At 41.9% G+C, this 18,177-nt stretch overlaps 1 protein-coding gene and 1 long non-coding RNA gene across 2 annotated transcripts; one reads left to right on the top strand and one right to left on the bottom strand.

Annotated features, from left to right (window-relative positions):
- MRPS15 (mitochondrial ribosomal protein S15) lies at positions 1 to 14,735 on the bottom strand. The gene is made up of 8 exons (XM_034413310.3): positions 14,395 to 14,735; positions 13,574 to 13,636; positions 13,025 to 13,100; positions 12,672 to 12,720; positions 11,450 to 11,534; positions 4,130 to 4,188; positions 757 to 948; positions 1 to 189 (listed from the first exon to the last, which is right to left on the bottom strand). The coding sequence occupies exons 1-8, from the start codon at positions 14,489 to 14,491 to the stop codon at positions 79 to 81; spliced, it is 732 nt and encodes a 243-aa protein (XP_034269201.1). The 5' UTR covers positions 14,492 to 14,735; the 3' UTR covers positions 1 to 78.
- LOC117663275 (uncharacterized) lies at positions 14,598 to 17,241 on the top strand. Its single transcript, XR_004590661.3, has 2 exons — positions 14,598 to 14,666; positions 15,986 to 17,241. It is a non-coding gene; the product is annotated as an uncharacterized LOC117663275 (long non-coding RNA).
- The last annotated feature ends 936 nt before the right edge of the window (positions 17,242 to 18,177 follow it).

Raw genomic sequence — 18,177 nt, 5'->3', positions numbered from 1 at the left:
TTGGTGTTCAATGTTTTATTATCTTGAAGATTTGTTCCTCAGTTTGAGCTTCTCCCATCAACAGAAGTTATGTCCAGCTCAGCCTGAGGTCTCCTCCTTTGGCTGAGCCTGCTCCTTTATTCCTTCATCTTGCTTTTCCATCTGCTTCAATCTTTCCAGAGCTCTTAGCTTTTGCTTCTCTTTGTAGATCTGAATATTAATGAGAAGGAGAGATTTAATTGGGGATTTAGCTACCCAAATGTCCTTTCAGCCTGGAGAAATAAGCAGCTTTTGCTTCCACTGCCACCATAAATGGAAGGTCCCCACTCCTATGTCTGCAACTGCTACAATGAGACAGTAAGGACCAAACCACAACGTAGTCTGCCCCATTTTATCTGAATGTGAAACATGAAGCCAACTGAAAATGGTCAAAGGAATAAGCTCTGGCTCAGTCATGCTATTTTCTGCAAAGATTAAGGCAGGGCAAGCTGCCCTCTACCCACAAGCTGCTCGCTGCTGCTGAGGATGCTTCGCTTAGCTATGCCACTTAGGCTTTCCTACTCTTACATGCTGTCCTTAACCACCCACTCTAACGCAAGGGACAGAAATGCTGTTCAACTCATTGGACAGGATCCTTGTCAAACATGGCCTTCCAAGCCTCTTTCCTTGTCTGAAGTCTATGCAGAAGAGTGGAACATGCCCATCTCTACGCTACAGAAGCTGCCATTGCCCAGGCTGTTTCCATAGGTGACCTTGGGCCAGCCATTCTTAACTTACCATGGCTCGAAATTCCTTCTTGACAGCTGCGCGCCGTGTGATTTTCCGCCGGTATTGTGGAGGAGGGGAGTACTCAATTTCCAGCTGCTTGCACGTGTTCTCAAAGGTATCATAGCGGCTATTACGTAGGTATTTCAGCAACACGGTCCGCCGGTCAGTGGCTATCATCATACGGGTAAGGTTAACCTTGTCCTAGAAAGTTGCAGCCTCTTCAGTGAATTATCCATGGATCCAAGTCTTTTAATTTTTCAACTTTCTGGTTATTAATTTACTGACAACATTTGCAAGTTTATTGAAAGACAGCAATAATTTGCTAGAAGGAAAAATATTATCGTGTTGGGGAATATGGATTATTTTTTATTACACTGTAATCTCTAAGAACAGTATTAAAAATAAACTTTTGTACTTCTCAGAATTGGATCTGGTTGAAGGTTGTCAAACCCAATTGCATTGCGGGCCGGATTATGACATATCATGATGTTTTTTACCTTTGTGTACCCAGGGTGGGCGTGGCCTGCACGGGCCATATCCAGCCCGAGGGCCACCAGTTTGACAGGCCTGGTCTAGCTTATGGGATGCAGACAATAGGATACTGGCTTGTAAGGAGGTCTCTGGATTAGAAATCCTGCCATAATATGCCAGAACTGACCAGGAGTTAGCAGCGAACACTGTTACTATGTGGCATAGTAACAATTCAGGCTGGTAGCCTAAACTCCACCTTCTCCCTCTTAATGTAAAGCTTTATGATAGTGATGGTCAATATCAATATATTTATTTGTTGTTGACCTTGGTATTGGAAAACTGAAATTTGGAACGCCAGAGGAGTGCATCCAAAGAGCATGAATAATCAAATGAAATGACCAAGAGAAAAACAGCCATGATGTATCTTTGTGAAATGATGAAAGTTGGAAGATGTAACAGAGTTGAATGAAGATAGTCTACTCTTATTAAATTATTGGATATATGCAGGAAAGGGAAGGTATAGGCTTAATTATGAATAAAAGCCTAAAATATACAATGGGAAGTACTAATTCACATCAACTTGATTGTTATGGGTACGTATGAAAGAAGGAATCCACAGAGCAGGCCATACAACATGTGGCCAGCTGGTTTTTTTTTTTATAAACATAATAAATTCATCCCTGCAACTGCATCCCTGGAAAATGTGGTTTCACTGCTGCTGCCAGCTTCAGCCCTGCCCACTCCACAACTGTCTGGCATAATGAAAAGGAGACTGAGGAATATCTGTTTAGAAAAGGCTATGTTTGTTTTAAGCCTAACTTAAGCCTCCCTACACATAGAAAAGGAATAAATTTAAAAGCATGACCGGTTGCATCATCTGTGAAGAAAGATTAGTGAAAGTAATTCACTATGATTTGATTTACTTTGGCCAGGCCATGCATGCAAATTAATTGGAGATGTCAGTGATGCTAGGAATAGTTAGTGGAGCAAGAAGAAAGGGCAAGCAAAGAACCCATTGGCTTGATTCCACCACAGCTGATACAAAGAAAAACATTCAACAATTGAAAGAAACTGTGCTTAACAGGGTAACATGGAGAGCATTTGCCTATAAAGTTGCCAATAGTTGGAGATGACTACATGACTAAAACAACAATACAAGAATGATAAAAAGTTCTGAATGTGATAGCAATTTAGTTTTTGGTAGTGTCAATAATGAATTTTGAGGAAAATTGGATGTTGAAGGAAAAAAAATCCAAAAGAGTGAAAGAAGAATAAATGTAGGGGAAAAAAGTCTGAATCCTGAATAATATTAGAAGACAGATTACTCTCGCAACAGAATGAATGGAGAGAGGACAGAGATGCTGCTTGAAAACAAGTGAAAAAAACAAGCTTACAGAACTCCATGGTTATATTAACAGAATCTATGAAAAATTATGCTTAGTGAAATGACAAAATGAAAACAAGACTACAGATGAGGCCAGTTATAAAAAATTGAAAGTGAATGAAAAAGATGGCACAATGTGCATGGAGAAAAAAGACAGCTGCTAAGAAAGTGGTCCAAGAGTATAAAGAATGACATCAGAAGTAGTTAAGGGAAAAAAAGGTGATTTTAATGGGATTAAAAAAAAAAATTCGGGATAAAACAAGGGAATACCAGTACAGTGAACAGAATTAAAAAATAAGAGGGATTTATTGATTTACGAATGTTGCACCACAACAGCAGTCATTCACCCTTACGACCAACCACAGAGACACTGCAACATTCCCCCTGCCTATTCCCCCGCCTCCCCAGGGACCTAACAGGCACTGAGCCTGTGGAGACTCACTTACTTTGCAAAGATCCCCATGATCAGGCGAGCTGTCTCCTCTCCAGCCATTCTTTGCCTGCTCCTGGAGCTCCAATAGCGGAGCGGCGAGAGCAGAGACAGAGTGGGATGAGCAGGCCCTGCTCGGCTTGGCTGACTCACCGAGGCTGCCTGTGCAGGACATCCAATCTGCCTTTGGAGTGCCAGGCAGCCTCAGTGAGCCTGAAGGAGGCAGAGATCACACCCCTGAAGGCTTCCATTCTCCGTGCCAAAAGCTTTTGCTCTGGAAAATGGAAGGCTGCAGGGGCGCAAGATTGTACCCTTGAAGGCCGCCGTTCTCCAGTGTGGTCATACATGGTACAGAATGAATGAAGATTGTATTGCAAAATAAATATGTGAATGGGTTGTGAGGAAAGGAAGATTGAAAGCAAGACATGGTTGGATGCAGTTTATGAAATCCTCAAAAAAGATGTCTCTGGAGATCCTCAATCATCCAGGTCATGGTTGTCCCAAAGGTGCTTTTTTCAAAAGGCAACTAGACTTTCTTGTTTTTTTCCTTGAAGATGTTTTGCTTCTCATCAAGATACCTCAATCAGAACTGAAGAAGCGAAACATCTTCAGGGAAAAAAAACCAGGAAAGTCTAGTTGCCTTTTGGGAAAAAAAAAAACAACAACCCACTTTTGGGTCCTCAAAAAGGAAAAGCTCAGAATTTGAATGATGAAAGAACAATCTACAAAATGATAGATGGACACGATGGAAGCAAAGATAGTTTGCAAAGTGAGAACAAAGTGGTGAGATATCGCCATTGGTTTTACTTCTCCCCTTCTCTCATGCCTCCAGCTCTCTTCCCTTAAGGAACTTCATCTGACCCCATAAGAAACGAATAGTGTGATGGGTATATGCATCTGTGCTGAATTTTGCGAGGGTCACTTGAAGAATGAACCACTTTGCATCTGAAGATACTTGCATTCAATAAGGACTGCCAAAAATCCAATTCTCTGCCATCCATTTGTTTGCAGTGCTTTTCAACAAAATCTGCTGACTTAGAAGACACGGTTTATAGAGGTTACATAACCAGCAGCTTAAACGCTTTGAAGGCTCTTACCTTGGGGTGCATATGCAGATGTTCTTTGAGGGTGCGGATCATGGCTGTCAAGTAGGCAACTAGGACATTAAGAAAAAAAGTTAGAAAAGCTCCTGTTAGATTTTCTTCTCCTATTTTAGAGAGTACACATGAACATTAGCAGCCAGATACACTTTTAAGAGGCAGAATTTCTTCTTGGCGAAAGGGAGTTCAGTGTTACACATGAGAATAGACTTCCTGGTTGTTTCTGTGTTCTCCTGAAAGAAGGCAGAGCGAGTCTGGAAAGAAGTGAAAACAGGAAATAGGACCATTTCAGCCGAATAATCAGCTCTACTGGGCATCTCAATTATTTCTAGTCCAACCAATCAGAAGCACTATATTCTTTAAGAACTCTTTGTCCTCTTCTTTGTTTAATCCCTTTTCCTTTTATGTTGCATTTTTTGATACAAAAAGCATGTAGATATCTGTATGATTACGACTGATCTTATTTTTTAAAATTAGATTTTACATCCCCTTTAACAACATTTGTGCAAAATGATGCACACAATGCTCCCACCTCCTATTTTTCCTGGAACAATAACCCTGTGAGGTGGGTTGGGCTGAGAGTGTGCTTGTCCCAAAGTCACCCAGCTGGCTTTGTGCCTAAAGAAAGACTTGTGATCTCCTGATCCCTTAATCAGTATTCTAAACCGTCTGTCTTATATAAGTTTTCAGGAAATTGTTTTGGTTGAAGTTTACAACCAAACTTCAGAGGCATAATCTGAGGTTTACATAATCAGAGGCATAAATGGGTGGCTACCACACCCCTCGGTTTTCCCAGTTGTGTGGCTGTGAAAGTTGGACCATAAGAAAGGCTGAGCGCCAAAGAATGGAGGCCTTTGAACTCTGGTGCTGGAGAAGACTCCTGCGAGTCCCTTGGACTGCAAGGCGATCCAACCGGTCAGTTCTAGAGGAGATCAACCCTGGCTGCTCTTTAGAAGGCCAGATCCTGAAGAGGAAACTCAAACACTTTGGCCACCTAATGAGAAGGAAGGACTCACTGGAGAAGAACCTAATGCTGGGAACGATGGAGGGCAAAAGAAGAATGGGACGGCAGAGAACAAGGTGGCTGGATGGAGTCATTGAAGCAGTTGGCGTGAGCTTCAATGGACTCCGGGGGATGGTAGAGGATAGGAAGGCCTGGAAGAACGTTGTCCATGGGGTCGTGATGGGTCGGACACGGCTTCACGACTAACAACAACCACACCCCTCAGAAGATAAATCTCCTCCGTCTCCAAATATCTGTGAACCAGGCACCACTTTTCTCTGCCAGAAGCCAAAGCAGAAAGGAACAGCCACAATTTATCTGCTCCTGGGCAAATGGTGAAATTATTGTTGAATATAATTCAGATTTGCTTGAGAAGAGAAGGGGGAAGATGAAGGGAAGAGAAGGAATGTCATGCCAAATTCCTGCCAAGGTGGCACACAAGGCACCAAGTCTGACACACAAGTACCCTAACCCGGAGCCTTCTTATAGCCTTCTGCCCAAAAGGCAAATGTCAAAGAAAACTTTCTCAAGACAACAAACTTGTTGGATAGCAATTCTATGTAATATTATCATTTGTGCAGCAGGATTCAGTTGAGGTTTGACTTTCACAAGTCTTCTTTTCCTGCTGTACTCTGGAGTTATTGCCTCAGTGGGATGTTGAAACCTGCATTGAAGCTGCAGGAAATGAACTCCCTCTTTCACCACGTTCCCGGCCATCCAGTCCACCCCACCGCTCCAGTGGCTGCCCAGCTCCTGTCTTAATAGCCCCCCCACCCTCCCGGTGAAGGGGAGAATGCCATCTTGCTGGATCATGGGCTCCACTGTCCAATTCCTCTTTCCTGAAAAAGTCCTTCCTAGCAATTCAACCAGAATTTGCCTTGCTTTAACTTAAAATCTATTGCTTAATGAATATGCTATTTCTTTATTGAATTTATGGCCAAATTGGTATCTGGTTACAAAACAGGTCTTGACCACCTGGGTGACACCATTTCAGCTGTGTGAAATGAGCTGTAAAGGTAACCTTGAGGAGCAGCAGAGGCACAAAGCAAGACATTAGCCAGAGAAAAAAACGGAAGTCCAAGGAAGAACTTCCACCTGAGAAAGCACCTCAGACAAGACTCCCCTTAGTTCCGATGAAGATTGGGAGAGGCAACATTTAGACTTGCAAGATTCTGTTACTTCACAATAAAAGCAGTATTATCATCCACAACTTTGGTTTCCTGCGCTGATCTAGTTCAAAGAGCTGAGAGCATACAATGGCATTCCCCTACCCCCTTTAACAGTCTTTTCTTTAATCTGCCTTCATAAAAATTAAGTTTCTGCCCCCTAGTATTCTTGTTGCCCTTCTCTGAGCCTGGAAGGTTTTTTGTTAATCTAAAAATGTGCCCAGAATGGTGCCGACTACTCAAGGTGAGGTCTGAATGAGTGCAATTAAAGCAGAACACCATGGAACTCTTCTTTCTCGTGTTCTGGAAACTATATTTTTATTGATGCTACCTAAACGTTTTTTGTTTATTTATGGCCACAAAACGGACTCATTTAGGTTATGGTCACCTGCACCTGCAGGGTGTTTTTCCCATGCAGTTACTGCCAGGTCCGCTTTCTCCCATCCTATTGCAATGCATGCGAGTTCTATTTCCTGCAAGAGTTCGCATTTGTCTGTTTTAATGCAAACATACATTCTAATCCTGTTTCTCTAAAGATACCAACATTGTTTGTTTCAGATTTATTTCCATTTGACTGCATTAGTTATTCAATCCAATTTTGAATGCCCTGCAAAATGTAGTAAGCATCATCATCCATTGGATTAATAAAAATGACAATGACTGCAAGGCCAAGACCAAACTCTGCAGCTCTTTGTCTCCTTCCAATGAGGAGGAACAGCGGATGAATCCCAAGTACTATTTTCAAGTCCAACTTCTAGCCACTTCATGTCAACAATGTAGAATGTGGGGGGCATGGGGCGGCAACATTGGTTCCCCCAATAATTGCCAAATTGTTTCTGCCCTCCCTTCCTACTCCATGTGCCTTCCTCCTACAGATGGGTGTTTGGTGGAAGAAGATGTCCATCCTAGATTGGGGTGGGCGATTCTTTGGTCAAACTGCACTCTCCTTCTAGAACCTCCAGGCAACCTCAAGACCCATTTGTAAGCTCCTACTTGATTAGCCTGAATGACAAAAAGGATATTTTATCAAACATGATAAAGTCATTTGGCAGATAAAGTAATTTAGATTTGCTCCACCATGGACTCTGATTGGGCAGGGCAGGAGCCTGAGTGGCGTAGAAGGCTAATGCCTCCTACTAAGGCAGCATTTAACATCCAGCTGCCTGCAATTACTGCGAGTTCAATTCTCACTAGGCTCGAGATCGACTCAGCCTTATATCCTTTCTAAGGTGGGTAAAATGAGGACCCAGTTTGTGGGGGCAATAAGCTGACTTTGTATAAAATATACAAAAGTATGAAGGCTATTGCTTAACGCATTGTAAGCCGCCCTGAGTCTCCGGAGAAGGGCGGCATATAAAAATAAATAAAATTTAAAAAAAAAAAATTAAAAAATTTAATCAAGAGCATTTCTACCACTAAGGAATGTTAATGAAAAACTGATATGACATCAGCTTGGCAATATTTGTCACACCTTTGTTTCATTTGTGATCTTAAATGCATACATGACACAAATTTTCCCCCACAATAATCCTGTGTGGGAGGTTTGGCTGAAGGAAAATGGCTGCCCCATCGTCACCCATGAGCTTCCATGATTGGGTCAATCCAACACTTTAACCTATTACACCAGGTTTGTATGTGTGATTTAATTATTTTTAAAAAAGGTATTAGTCACCTTACTCCAACAGGCTGATAAGCTTATCCATACTGACTTCTGGCAACAAACATGTTTTTTATGCGTGCATCTAATATAAGCCTTCCCCCCAAAATAAGCCCTACTTAAGACCCTGCACAGCTAGTCACCTGTCCATTCTGTCTGGTTGTTTGTGGTGCTGCGGCTGTGAGGCAGGGGGTGGAGCTGCCCCACAGACCCCACACCAGCTTATCCCCTGCAGCCAGGCTATCCACGCCCCAACACTTGCCTCGTGGTGGCAGAACCAGCAACCATATGCAGCAGGAGCTGTGGCCGCTGGCCCACATCTTCCTTCTTGCGGCTGCAACTGAGCAGGAGTCCGAGAGGCGCACCAGTGCTGCAGCCATGAGGTGAGGCATGGATGGCCTGGCTGTGGGGGCCGAGGTAAGCTGCTGTGGGGCATGTGCAACAGCTCTACCCCTCTGCCTCACGGCAGCGGCACTCATGTGCCTCCTGCCCCACTGCAAGCAAGAACAATTGGGTGTTACGTACATGGGGGAAAAAGACACCCCTGAAAATAAGCCCTGGTGCTTATTTTGCCCCCCCCCCCCCCAAAAAAAAAAAAAAAAAAGATCCGGTCATTTTCAGGGAAACACAGGTAACTTTGTGATTTTATTCAAATCACCTACATTCTAAACTTAAGAGGCCATTAAAACATACAAAGCAACTAAATCCAATTACACCAACAGAAGTATAGACTGTGAGATTGGGAAAATAGAAAGACGATTTATAAGCTTTCCTTTTATACGAAAAGGAATGAGTCAACTTCCAGATGTTCCCAACAATTCTTCACATCTCGCCCTTCCACAGATAAATACAGCTACTGTGGTGAAGATTTTTTCCTTCTGCTTGACCAGTTTCCGAGAACAGTAAGAAATTGAAAATCAAAACTCTCCAGATCTCCATTAGGCCCTTCCAAAACATAATGAGATGATAGAATAGAATAGAATAGAATAGAATAGAATAGAATAGAATAGAATAGAATAGAATAGAATAGAATAGAATAACAGAGTTGGAAGGGATCTTGGAGGTCATCTAGTCCAACCCCCTGCTTAGGCAGGAAACCCTACACCACTTCAGACAAATGGTTATCCAACATCTTCTGAAAACTTCCAGTGTTTGAGCATTTACAACTTCTGAAGGCAAGTTGTTCCACTGATTAATTGTTCTGTCTGGAAATTTCTCCTTAGTTCTAAGTTGCTTCTCTCCTTGATTAGTTTCCATCCATTGCTCCTTGTTCTGCCTTCAGGTGCTTTGGAGAATAGCTTGACTCCCTCTTCTTTGTGGCAGCTCCTGAGATATTGGAAGACTGCTATCATGTCACTCCTAGTCCTTCTTTTCATCAAACTAGACATAGCCAATTCCAGCAACTGTTCTTTTATATGTTTAGCCTTCAATCCCCTAATCATCTTTGTTGCTGTTCTCTGCAATTTTTCTAAAGTCCAACATCTGTTTTATATCATGGCGGTCAAAACTGGATACAATATTCCAAGTGTGGTCTTACCAGGGCATTATAAAGTGGTATTATCAATTCACCTGATCTTGATTCTGTCCCTCTATTAATGCAGCAATGTAGGGTTTTAAAGATGACACACTCTTTTCCAGTCCTCTGGCAGTTCCCTGGTGCTCAAGGATCTTTGAAAGATATAGTTCAGTAGTTCTGAGATCTCATCTGCTAGTTCCTTCAGAACCCTGGGGTGTAATCCATCTGGTTCTGGTGATTTGAACTCATCTAGGATAGACAGGTGTTCACTTACTATTTTCTTCCTTATTTTAACTTGTGTTCCTAATCTGTTTTTTGTGGTGCTGTTTTTGATAGGTTGGACTGTTTTTCCCCTTTGTGTAAAGACCTTCTTGCCACTTTCTCCCAGCAATGGACCAATTGTTTCCTTGACTTTTTTTCTTGTTTCTAACATATTGGAAGCTTTTTTTTTTGTTACTTTTTACTTTTGTCACAAGCCTTTGTTCGTTATGAGCCTTAGCTTTTCTCACTTCATCTTTGCAGGCTCAGGCTTTTTGCTGATATTCTGCCTTAGTTATGTGCCCCTCTTTCCACTTTTTATACTTGTCCTTTTTGTCTTTCAATTTGTCAGAATTCTTTATGCAGTGATGTTGGTTTCTTTTGAGAGCTGGTATTTTTCTTCTTCATTAGTATTGTGCTAGACTGGGCTTTTATAATCTCACTTTTCAAAATTTCCCAAGCTTCTTGAGTTGTTTTCCCCTTGAGGATTCTCATCCATGGAACCTTCCCAAGCTCTAAGTTTATTGAAATTAGCTCTCTTAAAGTCCAAGACTCTAGTTTGACTTTGTTCTACTACTTGTGCTTGGATAATGTTGAATTCCAATATTGCATGATCACTTGCCCCCAAGGTTCCTGTAGCTTCAACAACTTCTATCATTTCATCTTTGTTAGTGAGAATTAAGTCCAATATGGCTGATCCCCTTGTTCCCTTCTCTACTTTTTGGAAAACAAAGTTGTCTGCTAGGTTTGTCTTCCACTTGGTGCAAAGTTTGTCTCCCAGTTGATGTCAGAGTAGTTAAAATCCCCCATTACTATTGTGATGTGCTTCCTACATATCTTAGTTAGCTAACTAGCAAAAAGTTCATCTATTTCCTCTGTTTGGTTGGGTGGCCTATAGTATAGACCTATGGCAATGTCATTTTCCCCCCTTTAATATTGACCCAAATGAATTCAAGATAATTTTCATCATTGTTGTGCTCATTTCTGTTGAGATGTAGTTATTTCTTACATATAGTGCAACTCCACCTCCTCTTTTATTTGGTCTATTTCTTTTAAATAATTTAAATTCTTCTAGCTGTAAATTTCATTAGTGGGTTTCATCCCACCAAGTTTCCATAATAGCAACAGTATCATATCCGCCCTCATTTACTTGAATTTCTAATTCACCCTGTTTATTCCTCATACTGTGCATTGGTGTATAGGCATTTGAGTCCATTTTGACTGACCCTGTGTTTATTGTCTACATAACCTGTGTTGTGCCTGACTGCCCCTACTTTCTTGCCACCTGTTTGATTAGTGCACATGGTATGGCACTCACTATTAAATGCTTGGTTTTGCTTGACAGCAAGGTTGATAATCTTACCCGCACAAATATCTGTTACATGCACTGATAACCCTATTAATTTTAGATTGCTGGGGACAGAAATGTTCTGTATCAATTAATTCTGTCCCCGCTATTCAGTTTAAATGCTTATCCAGAAAATCTGTGAATTTAATGCCAAGTAACTCAATCCCTTTCTTTGATGGATGCAAACCATTTCTTTTGTACAGTTTTTCATTGGACCAGCTGCAGACATCATGACTTATAAAACCAAAGCCTTCCCTTTTACACCATTAAACTCCATTAGCCACACATTAAACTCTGCTGATGCCAACAGACTCCCTGGCAGCCATGGAGTTAAATGGGAGGAGGGATAGCTTCCACTTTTCTGCCTACCTTGAACCTCTGGAGATCCACAGTCGTTTGGGCTCCTACGGACTTTGGCTGCTAGCTGCTCTTTCTTCATTTTCACTTTTTCCTTCTACAGGCACAAGTAGACATTGGGGAATGGAAGACAACAGATAAAAAATTGCAAGTACAGTTGGTTGAACATTTCAGACAGTTTCTCAACAAGTACAGTATTTTAGTACTGCTCCATCTAGGGCTTCAGATGAAAATCCTGAGGGAAAGAGCCTCAAAGTTATTTGCTTACTGTGGAAGAAAATGGGAATTTTGTTGTCATAGAACCCATAAAATCATGTAGGGATGGTTCACACTTAATCACATCTGTTGCAACTGAGATTTGTAAAGCATGCTAAGATTCTTTTCATTCAAAAACATTTTTTTACAACTGTTTTGACTTGGTATTATTGTACTAACCAAGTTTATGATTAAGAAGAATTATACAAATTCAGAAATGGGTTAATTTGGTCACCTGATTAAGTATGTTCTGCAAACACAGTCATGAAGGACAATAAAGGTTCACAAACATCATGGCTGTTGGTATACTGTACAGGCAGTCCTTAGGTTATAACAGCAATTGGGACCAGGAATTCTGTTGCTAAGCAATGCAGTTGTAAAGCATGTCATGTAATCACATCATTTAACAATAGCAGTTCCAGTAGTCTTGGCTGTTATCATGACGACTGCAATTATAGATTGTTGATTGTAAATTAAATGGACCTACAGTATGTAAAATCTGGCATGTAGTATTAACATAGGATATTGCTTGTTTTCTATCCAGATCAGGCACTTACTTGAGGCCATAATTGTAATCCAGTCCTCCTGCAGGACTCTGCTGGCCAAAAATGGGCCGCGCAGAGGCCCTGTGCAGTCCCCTGTGTGGCCTGTTGTCAGCCAGCAGAGTGGCTGAGGCAGGAGGCCAAAACAGGATGCTGAGAGGCCGCACATCCCTCCCCTCATTTTGGCCAGCAGAGGCACCACGGGCTGGTACTTTGATATTTCCTGGCCAGCCCTGCGGGCCAGATTTAAGCACCCCGTGGGCCGCATTTGGCCCGCATCCCTTGAGTTTGACATCCTTGCTCTAAAACAATAAAACAGAGTTCTGGTAGCTCCTGTGATGTTTGTTCCCTGACTTAAAGTGATCTGAAGGGTTATTTGGTAATAGTATTTGCTCCTAAATCCCAAACTTTCTATAAAAGGAAAACAAAAAACTAACCTGGCTTGCCATTTCCAGAGACAGCATTCTTCTGACAACATCATCCACCCTGCAGGAAAGCACAGAGTCTCCCTGGATTTATTTTTATTTTTTAATCTCCTGAGGGGTTTAGCATTTGCCATTGGTCTCAAATGGTTTTAGGATATAGCAAAGGAAATTAAAAGTAATGCTGAAGGGACCATTTTTTCCAGAGAATATTAACAGAGCATACATGAAGGGTGGATATTTTGTGAGATTGTATCTTGGGAGCTTTTTTTCTTCCAACTGTAAAATAAGGTAGGTGACAGAATTATCACTGAAAGGAAGTAGAAACCCCCACACACCCATTTCCCACCAATCCCTGCAAATCTTACTTGTCTACAGTTGAGACATTGGCATAATCTTTCCTCAACATTGTATCAGGCAGATCATCCAGATGGCTGGGGATAGCTGAAAAGAAAGAAAGAATTGCTCTCTTGCTATACATTTTTGTTCAGCAATTATTTTTTCAACAATGGCCAATATTTGTACTAGATATCTGTAGATGCTCCCAAAATGGAATTTTAAGATTTTCAAGGTCCTTCTCAATTCCCTGGTGGTAAGGAGAAAGAAGGAAGTGGAAGAAAATTCCTACTGTGTAAGATTAGTTGCTCAGAAATCAGAAGTAAATCCAACTCTCCAATTTTTTGAGCTAATATGTCTATTGATATGAAAAGGAAGGAAGGTACCACAGTTTACTCCTATCACCTTTTGTTTTCCCATTTCAATGGATCAGGGTTTGGGATTACGGACAAATGTTCAAATCCACAAAAAAAGCATCCTCAGCAACCTGATTCCAAACCAACCATTGCTTATTTAATTTATGGTCTGCCTTTCCACCCAAAAGGCACACAGGACCAAGCTGAAAAATTTATAATACATACCTTCTTTTTTTTTCCGGACAGGCCTGGCATATTCTCTGACTATTTGGAGAAACGGGCTCTTCCCTGAAAAGACAAAAAATGCAAAACCAATTCAGAACAACACACTGGGCAACCATCTTCTTGCCGGAAGTCATGTGGTGACAAAAATAACTTGACTGCCCCTTGATGTCAGGGGACATTAAGCAGCCTGTCCGTCTAGACAAGCAAGCATTTTGTTCCCGGTTTTGAAGAACCGGCTGGTTTTTTCCTTGCCTGCCCTTCAAGAACACGGAGAGGAAGTAAAAAGGCTCACAAGCCAAGCGACTGCTTGTTTTTAACCTCAGGGCGGTGTTTTCGAGACATCTTTACGCATGATCGTAGTTTATTCAACAAAAGCGCTGGGTTCCCGGACACGGAAAACTGAAACAGGGCAGGGGAATTTGTACCGTGTTATTCGGTTCCTGCCCTCTTTTAACCCAGCCTACAGAGAGGCGCCCAGGGATGAGAACCCCAATGCAAAGACTTTTTCCTCCCGCCCTCTGCGAATCAGGTCCGGGCGACCCCACAAATCTCCCTCCGGCCCAGCCAGGCCGCGATCCTCCCCGCCAGAAACGGGGCCGATCGAGAAGCTCCAGGCGGGCAGCTCCATCGTAGCCAAGGCCGAATGGACCCCCTCCATCCCCGCATCCTGCACTCGTGCAGACACAGCAACATGGATGCTGTAGTCCGACAGCTGAGGGGGAAGCGGTGTAGAGCGCGGGCAGAGCAGGGCAGAGAGAGGGGGGTGCTGCCCCCCCCCCCACGTCGGCTCGACGTCTGGCCGCCCGCTAACCCTTCCTCACCCGGTCCCTGACGCGCCTCCTTCGCCGGCCCCGCGACGAGCTTAGGGCGGCTTCCCCCGGCGAGCGCAGAGGCGCCCCGCAGCACCAGCCGCAGCATCCCCGGCGGTCAAGGGCTGGGCGCCGCCATCTTTCGCGTCAGAAGGGCGCGCCGAGAGGCCCGAGTGCGGCGCGTAGGGAGGGGCCGGCGGGCTCGCGCATGCGCCCTTGCACAGCGGAAGGCGGTGGTAAGATGGCGGGCGTTTAATTCTGCCTCGTAGAGTCGTTTCCGGAGAGTGAGTGAAATGAGTGGGAAGGGTCCTTGTAGGTCATCTAGTCCAATCTCCCGCCCACGCAGGAGACCCTACACCAGAGGTCCTCAAACTTGGCAGCTTTAAGACTTGTGGACTTCAACCCCCAGAATTCTCCAGCCAGCTATGCTATGCTGGAGAATTCTGGGAGTTGAAGTCCACAAGTCTTAAAGCTGCCAAGTTTGAAGACCTCAGGCTTGGGCCTCGGTGTGCATATTTTCCAATGAGACAAACCGAGACAGGAAGATCATTTTATTACAATTGGTCAGCATATTCAGACAAAAGGGATTCCTTATTCAAAGAGGGAATCCCGATCTTTAGCTTACATCCCCTTTTAGTTAGCATAACAAAGAAATCTGAAAGAGGAAAGTTGATTCGACAGGATAATAGCATACATGTTTATTAAAATGAGGTCTGAAGGGAAATAAATTGCAAGGAGAAAGCTCGTTTAGGGTTCACAAAAGAGATAAGCCAGATCCCAATATGTACTAACAAACTGTTCTTATCAGGAGCTAGTCTCTAGCTTTATCAGTTTAGGAATGTTAAAACCTAATAAATCTTGAACATCACTTTAAAAGAAAGAATATAAATCAGATTAAAATACAAAGTAACTATTTTAGTTAACAAATAACAAAACCCATGTTATTTGCCCCCCACCCCCCAGACCAGTCTCTTCTTGAAAACTTCCAATGGTGAATCCAGTTCTACCCTCGCATCGTACATGGCATCATTTAATGATCTATAGGGAAATAATAATAAAGATAGAATATAAAATACTGATATACTAGATTTAGTAAAAGCTTGTTATTCTGTAATCATTAGGTTCCTGTAACATTCTGGTGTTTTAAAGGTATAAAAAGAGGTTACATCTCTGAAGGTGTGAGCCCTCCCATATACATATCTCTGTATGTGTTTGGAATGGTTTTACCCAGCCTTTTGTCTTTGATCAAAGATTAAATGTTGATTCTTATTCAAGCCTCCATTTAAGTCTTTCTTTTTGGTTCACCGAGAGCTTAAGCTTATAGCTGGACCGTACAGATCTGAACTGAGAATCCTATTTTACGTGTGCCTTGTCAGAGAGGCTGAGAGTTAACATATTGTAGACAATCCCAAAAGTGTTGTTTCCTTTTAGTTGGAAAAGTGAGTTGGCATGTGGCTGAGGGGTAGCATTCAGTGGTAGCAGAGGTCAGGTTTCTAAGATGCACTTTTGCAGTTCCCTGGGGAAGGGAAATGACCAGACAAAACATTGTCCTTGACATTTTATGGTTCTTTGCTTAAAAGTCCTTCTGTCCCATTTTATTCAGGGATGCTGAAGAAAATGGAGATTGACAAAGCAGATGACTTGAAGATTCAATCCTTAGTTTTGCATGGAATCCAAAAAAAAGTTCCTGAATCTTGCAAAGATTTATGAAATTAGGCAAAAGAAGGATGAGAGTCCTGGGGATTTTTTCAAAGGATATACCAGGCTTTCAGACAATATACCGATTTAGATCCTGAAGTTCCAGACAATTCGAAAATGATAAGACATGATTTTTATAGGGCAATCAGCAGTAGATATTAGAAGAAAGTTAACAGAAGGTAGGTCTGAGGAAAGCTATTTCAGAGTTGGCTGAGTTAGCTTAACAGAGGGCAGGAAGAAAATAAAGAAAGAAATCCAGAAGGCTCGTTGAAATGCTATCTTCCTAGCAGATGCCTTTAGACAGGAATAGGGAGCAACAATTCAGAAGAGGCAGATGAGAGGGAGTTCAGGGAATCCGAAGTAGGACACCCCACTCCACCTCTAGTAGAGGACGTGGAAGAAGAAAGGTCTTGGGGCCCAATCAGTGTGCTGTATGCAGAAATGAAGGACATAGGAAGAGTGAATGCCTGATGGCTGAATGCCATGTGAGCAGAAGAAAAAAAATTAAGAAAATAAATGTTTAAAGATAAATCAACTAAATGTTGGAAATGTCACAGACACCGGGATTGTATTATCATATGTGGTGGACATGTGCAGAAGCGAGAAACTACTGGGCAAGAATTTGGATATGGTTAGAGAAAATGACCCAGCAACATATTGTTTTAAAACTGGAGCTGTTTTTATTGGGTATTTTATCTGAGAAATATAGTAAAGGACCTGTATATTTGACATGTATATTATTCATGTAATAACAGCAGCAAGAATTGTATTTGCACAAAATTGGAAAGCAGAAAAAATCCCTACAGAGGGTGAGATAATTAAGAAAATATTAGAATGTGCAGAAATGAATAGATTAACATTGGCAATTAAAGGGGAAGAATCGGAGTATTATAACACATGGGAGCAACTTTATCATTAGATAGAAAATGAATATGGACAAAAAGTGGTATAAAATTAAATAAATCTGGAAGAAAAATGTTTTTAACAGGAGGTATATTAAACTGAAATGTAAAAGCAAAGAAATATATATATTAAGAAAATGATGGTAAGCATTAAATATGATACAAAAATTTGTATCCCAATGACACACTGATTGATTAATGATGTAATGTTTGTTTTAAAAGAAAAAATAAAAAACTTTTTATAAAAAAAATACAAAAAGATCTGGATAATTGGGCAAAGTTACAACTATCACTAATTAGAAGAATTGCTACAATCAAAATGAACGTATTACCGAAAATTTTATTCCTCTTCCAAACCTTTCTGATCAAATTAGGAAGGAAATTCTTTCAAGAATTAAACAAAGTAATATTAAAATTTATTTGGTTAGGGAAGAAGTCCTGAATAAAATTAGAATTCCAACAGGACAGTAGAAACAAGGGAGGCATTGGACTCCCGGATTGGGAATTCTACTACCATGCAGCAACCATGACATGGCTAAAAAATTGGATTAATCTAAAAAAACAAAAGTATACTGACTATAGTGGGCCATGACCTGCAACTCGGCTGGCATGCATTCATTTGGGAAGGAAAAAACAAATCACACTCATACTTCCAGAGACATCAAGTAAGGGATGCCCTGCTATACATTTGGGAGAAAATTAAGAAAAACCATTATATTAAAAATTCACTCTGGCTATCGATGGAGGCAATCAGTCTATATGCCAACCATCCTCCTGGTTTATTTGCATTTTCATCTGAGCTTCAACAGAGCTGCGGAACGTGCCAATGCCATGGTAGAGCAGTACATAAAATGCTATGTGGATTACCAACAAGAAAACTGGGCAGATCTGCTGCCTTTTGTGGAAGTGGCTTACAACAATACAGTGCATAGCAGCAACGAACTAACCCCCTTTCAAGTCACTAGCGGCATGGAATTTGTTCCCATGCCCGAGTTGCCGAGAGAGCCGCCCTCCTCCATGACTCTAGCCGAATGGATGGAGTTGCTCAAGAGAGTTTGGGAAAACACCAAGAAAGCACTAGCGGAGGCAGCGGAAGCATATAAGAAACAAGCAGATAAACGGCGATCTCTTCAACCTCCCTTTCGCATGGGAGGTTGCTTTTACCTGTCCACCAAATAAGTTAAATTGAAATTGC

The sequence above is a fragment of the Pantherophis guttatus genome, chromosome 10 (assembly GCF_059756535.1).
Source record: "Pantherophis guttatus breed Tessera chromosome 10, ASM5975653v1, whole genome shotgun sequence".
NCBI lineage: Eukaryota > Metazoa > Chordata > Lepidosauria > Squamata > Colubridae > Pantherophis > Pantherophis guttatus.
This window is presented reverse-complemented; position numbering and strand designations above follow the sequence as displayed.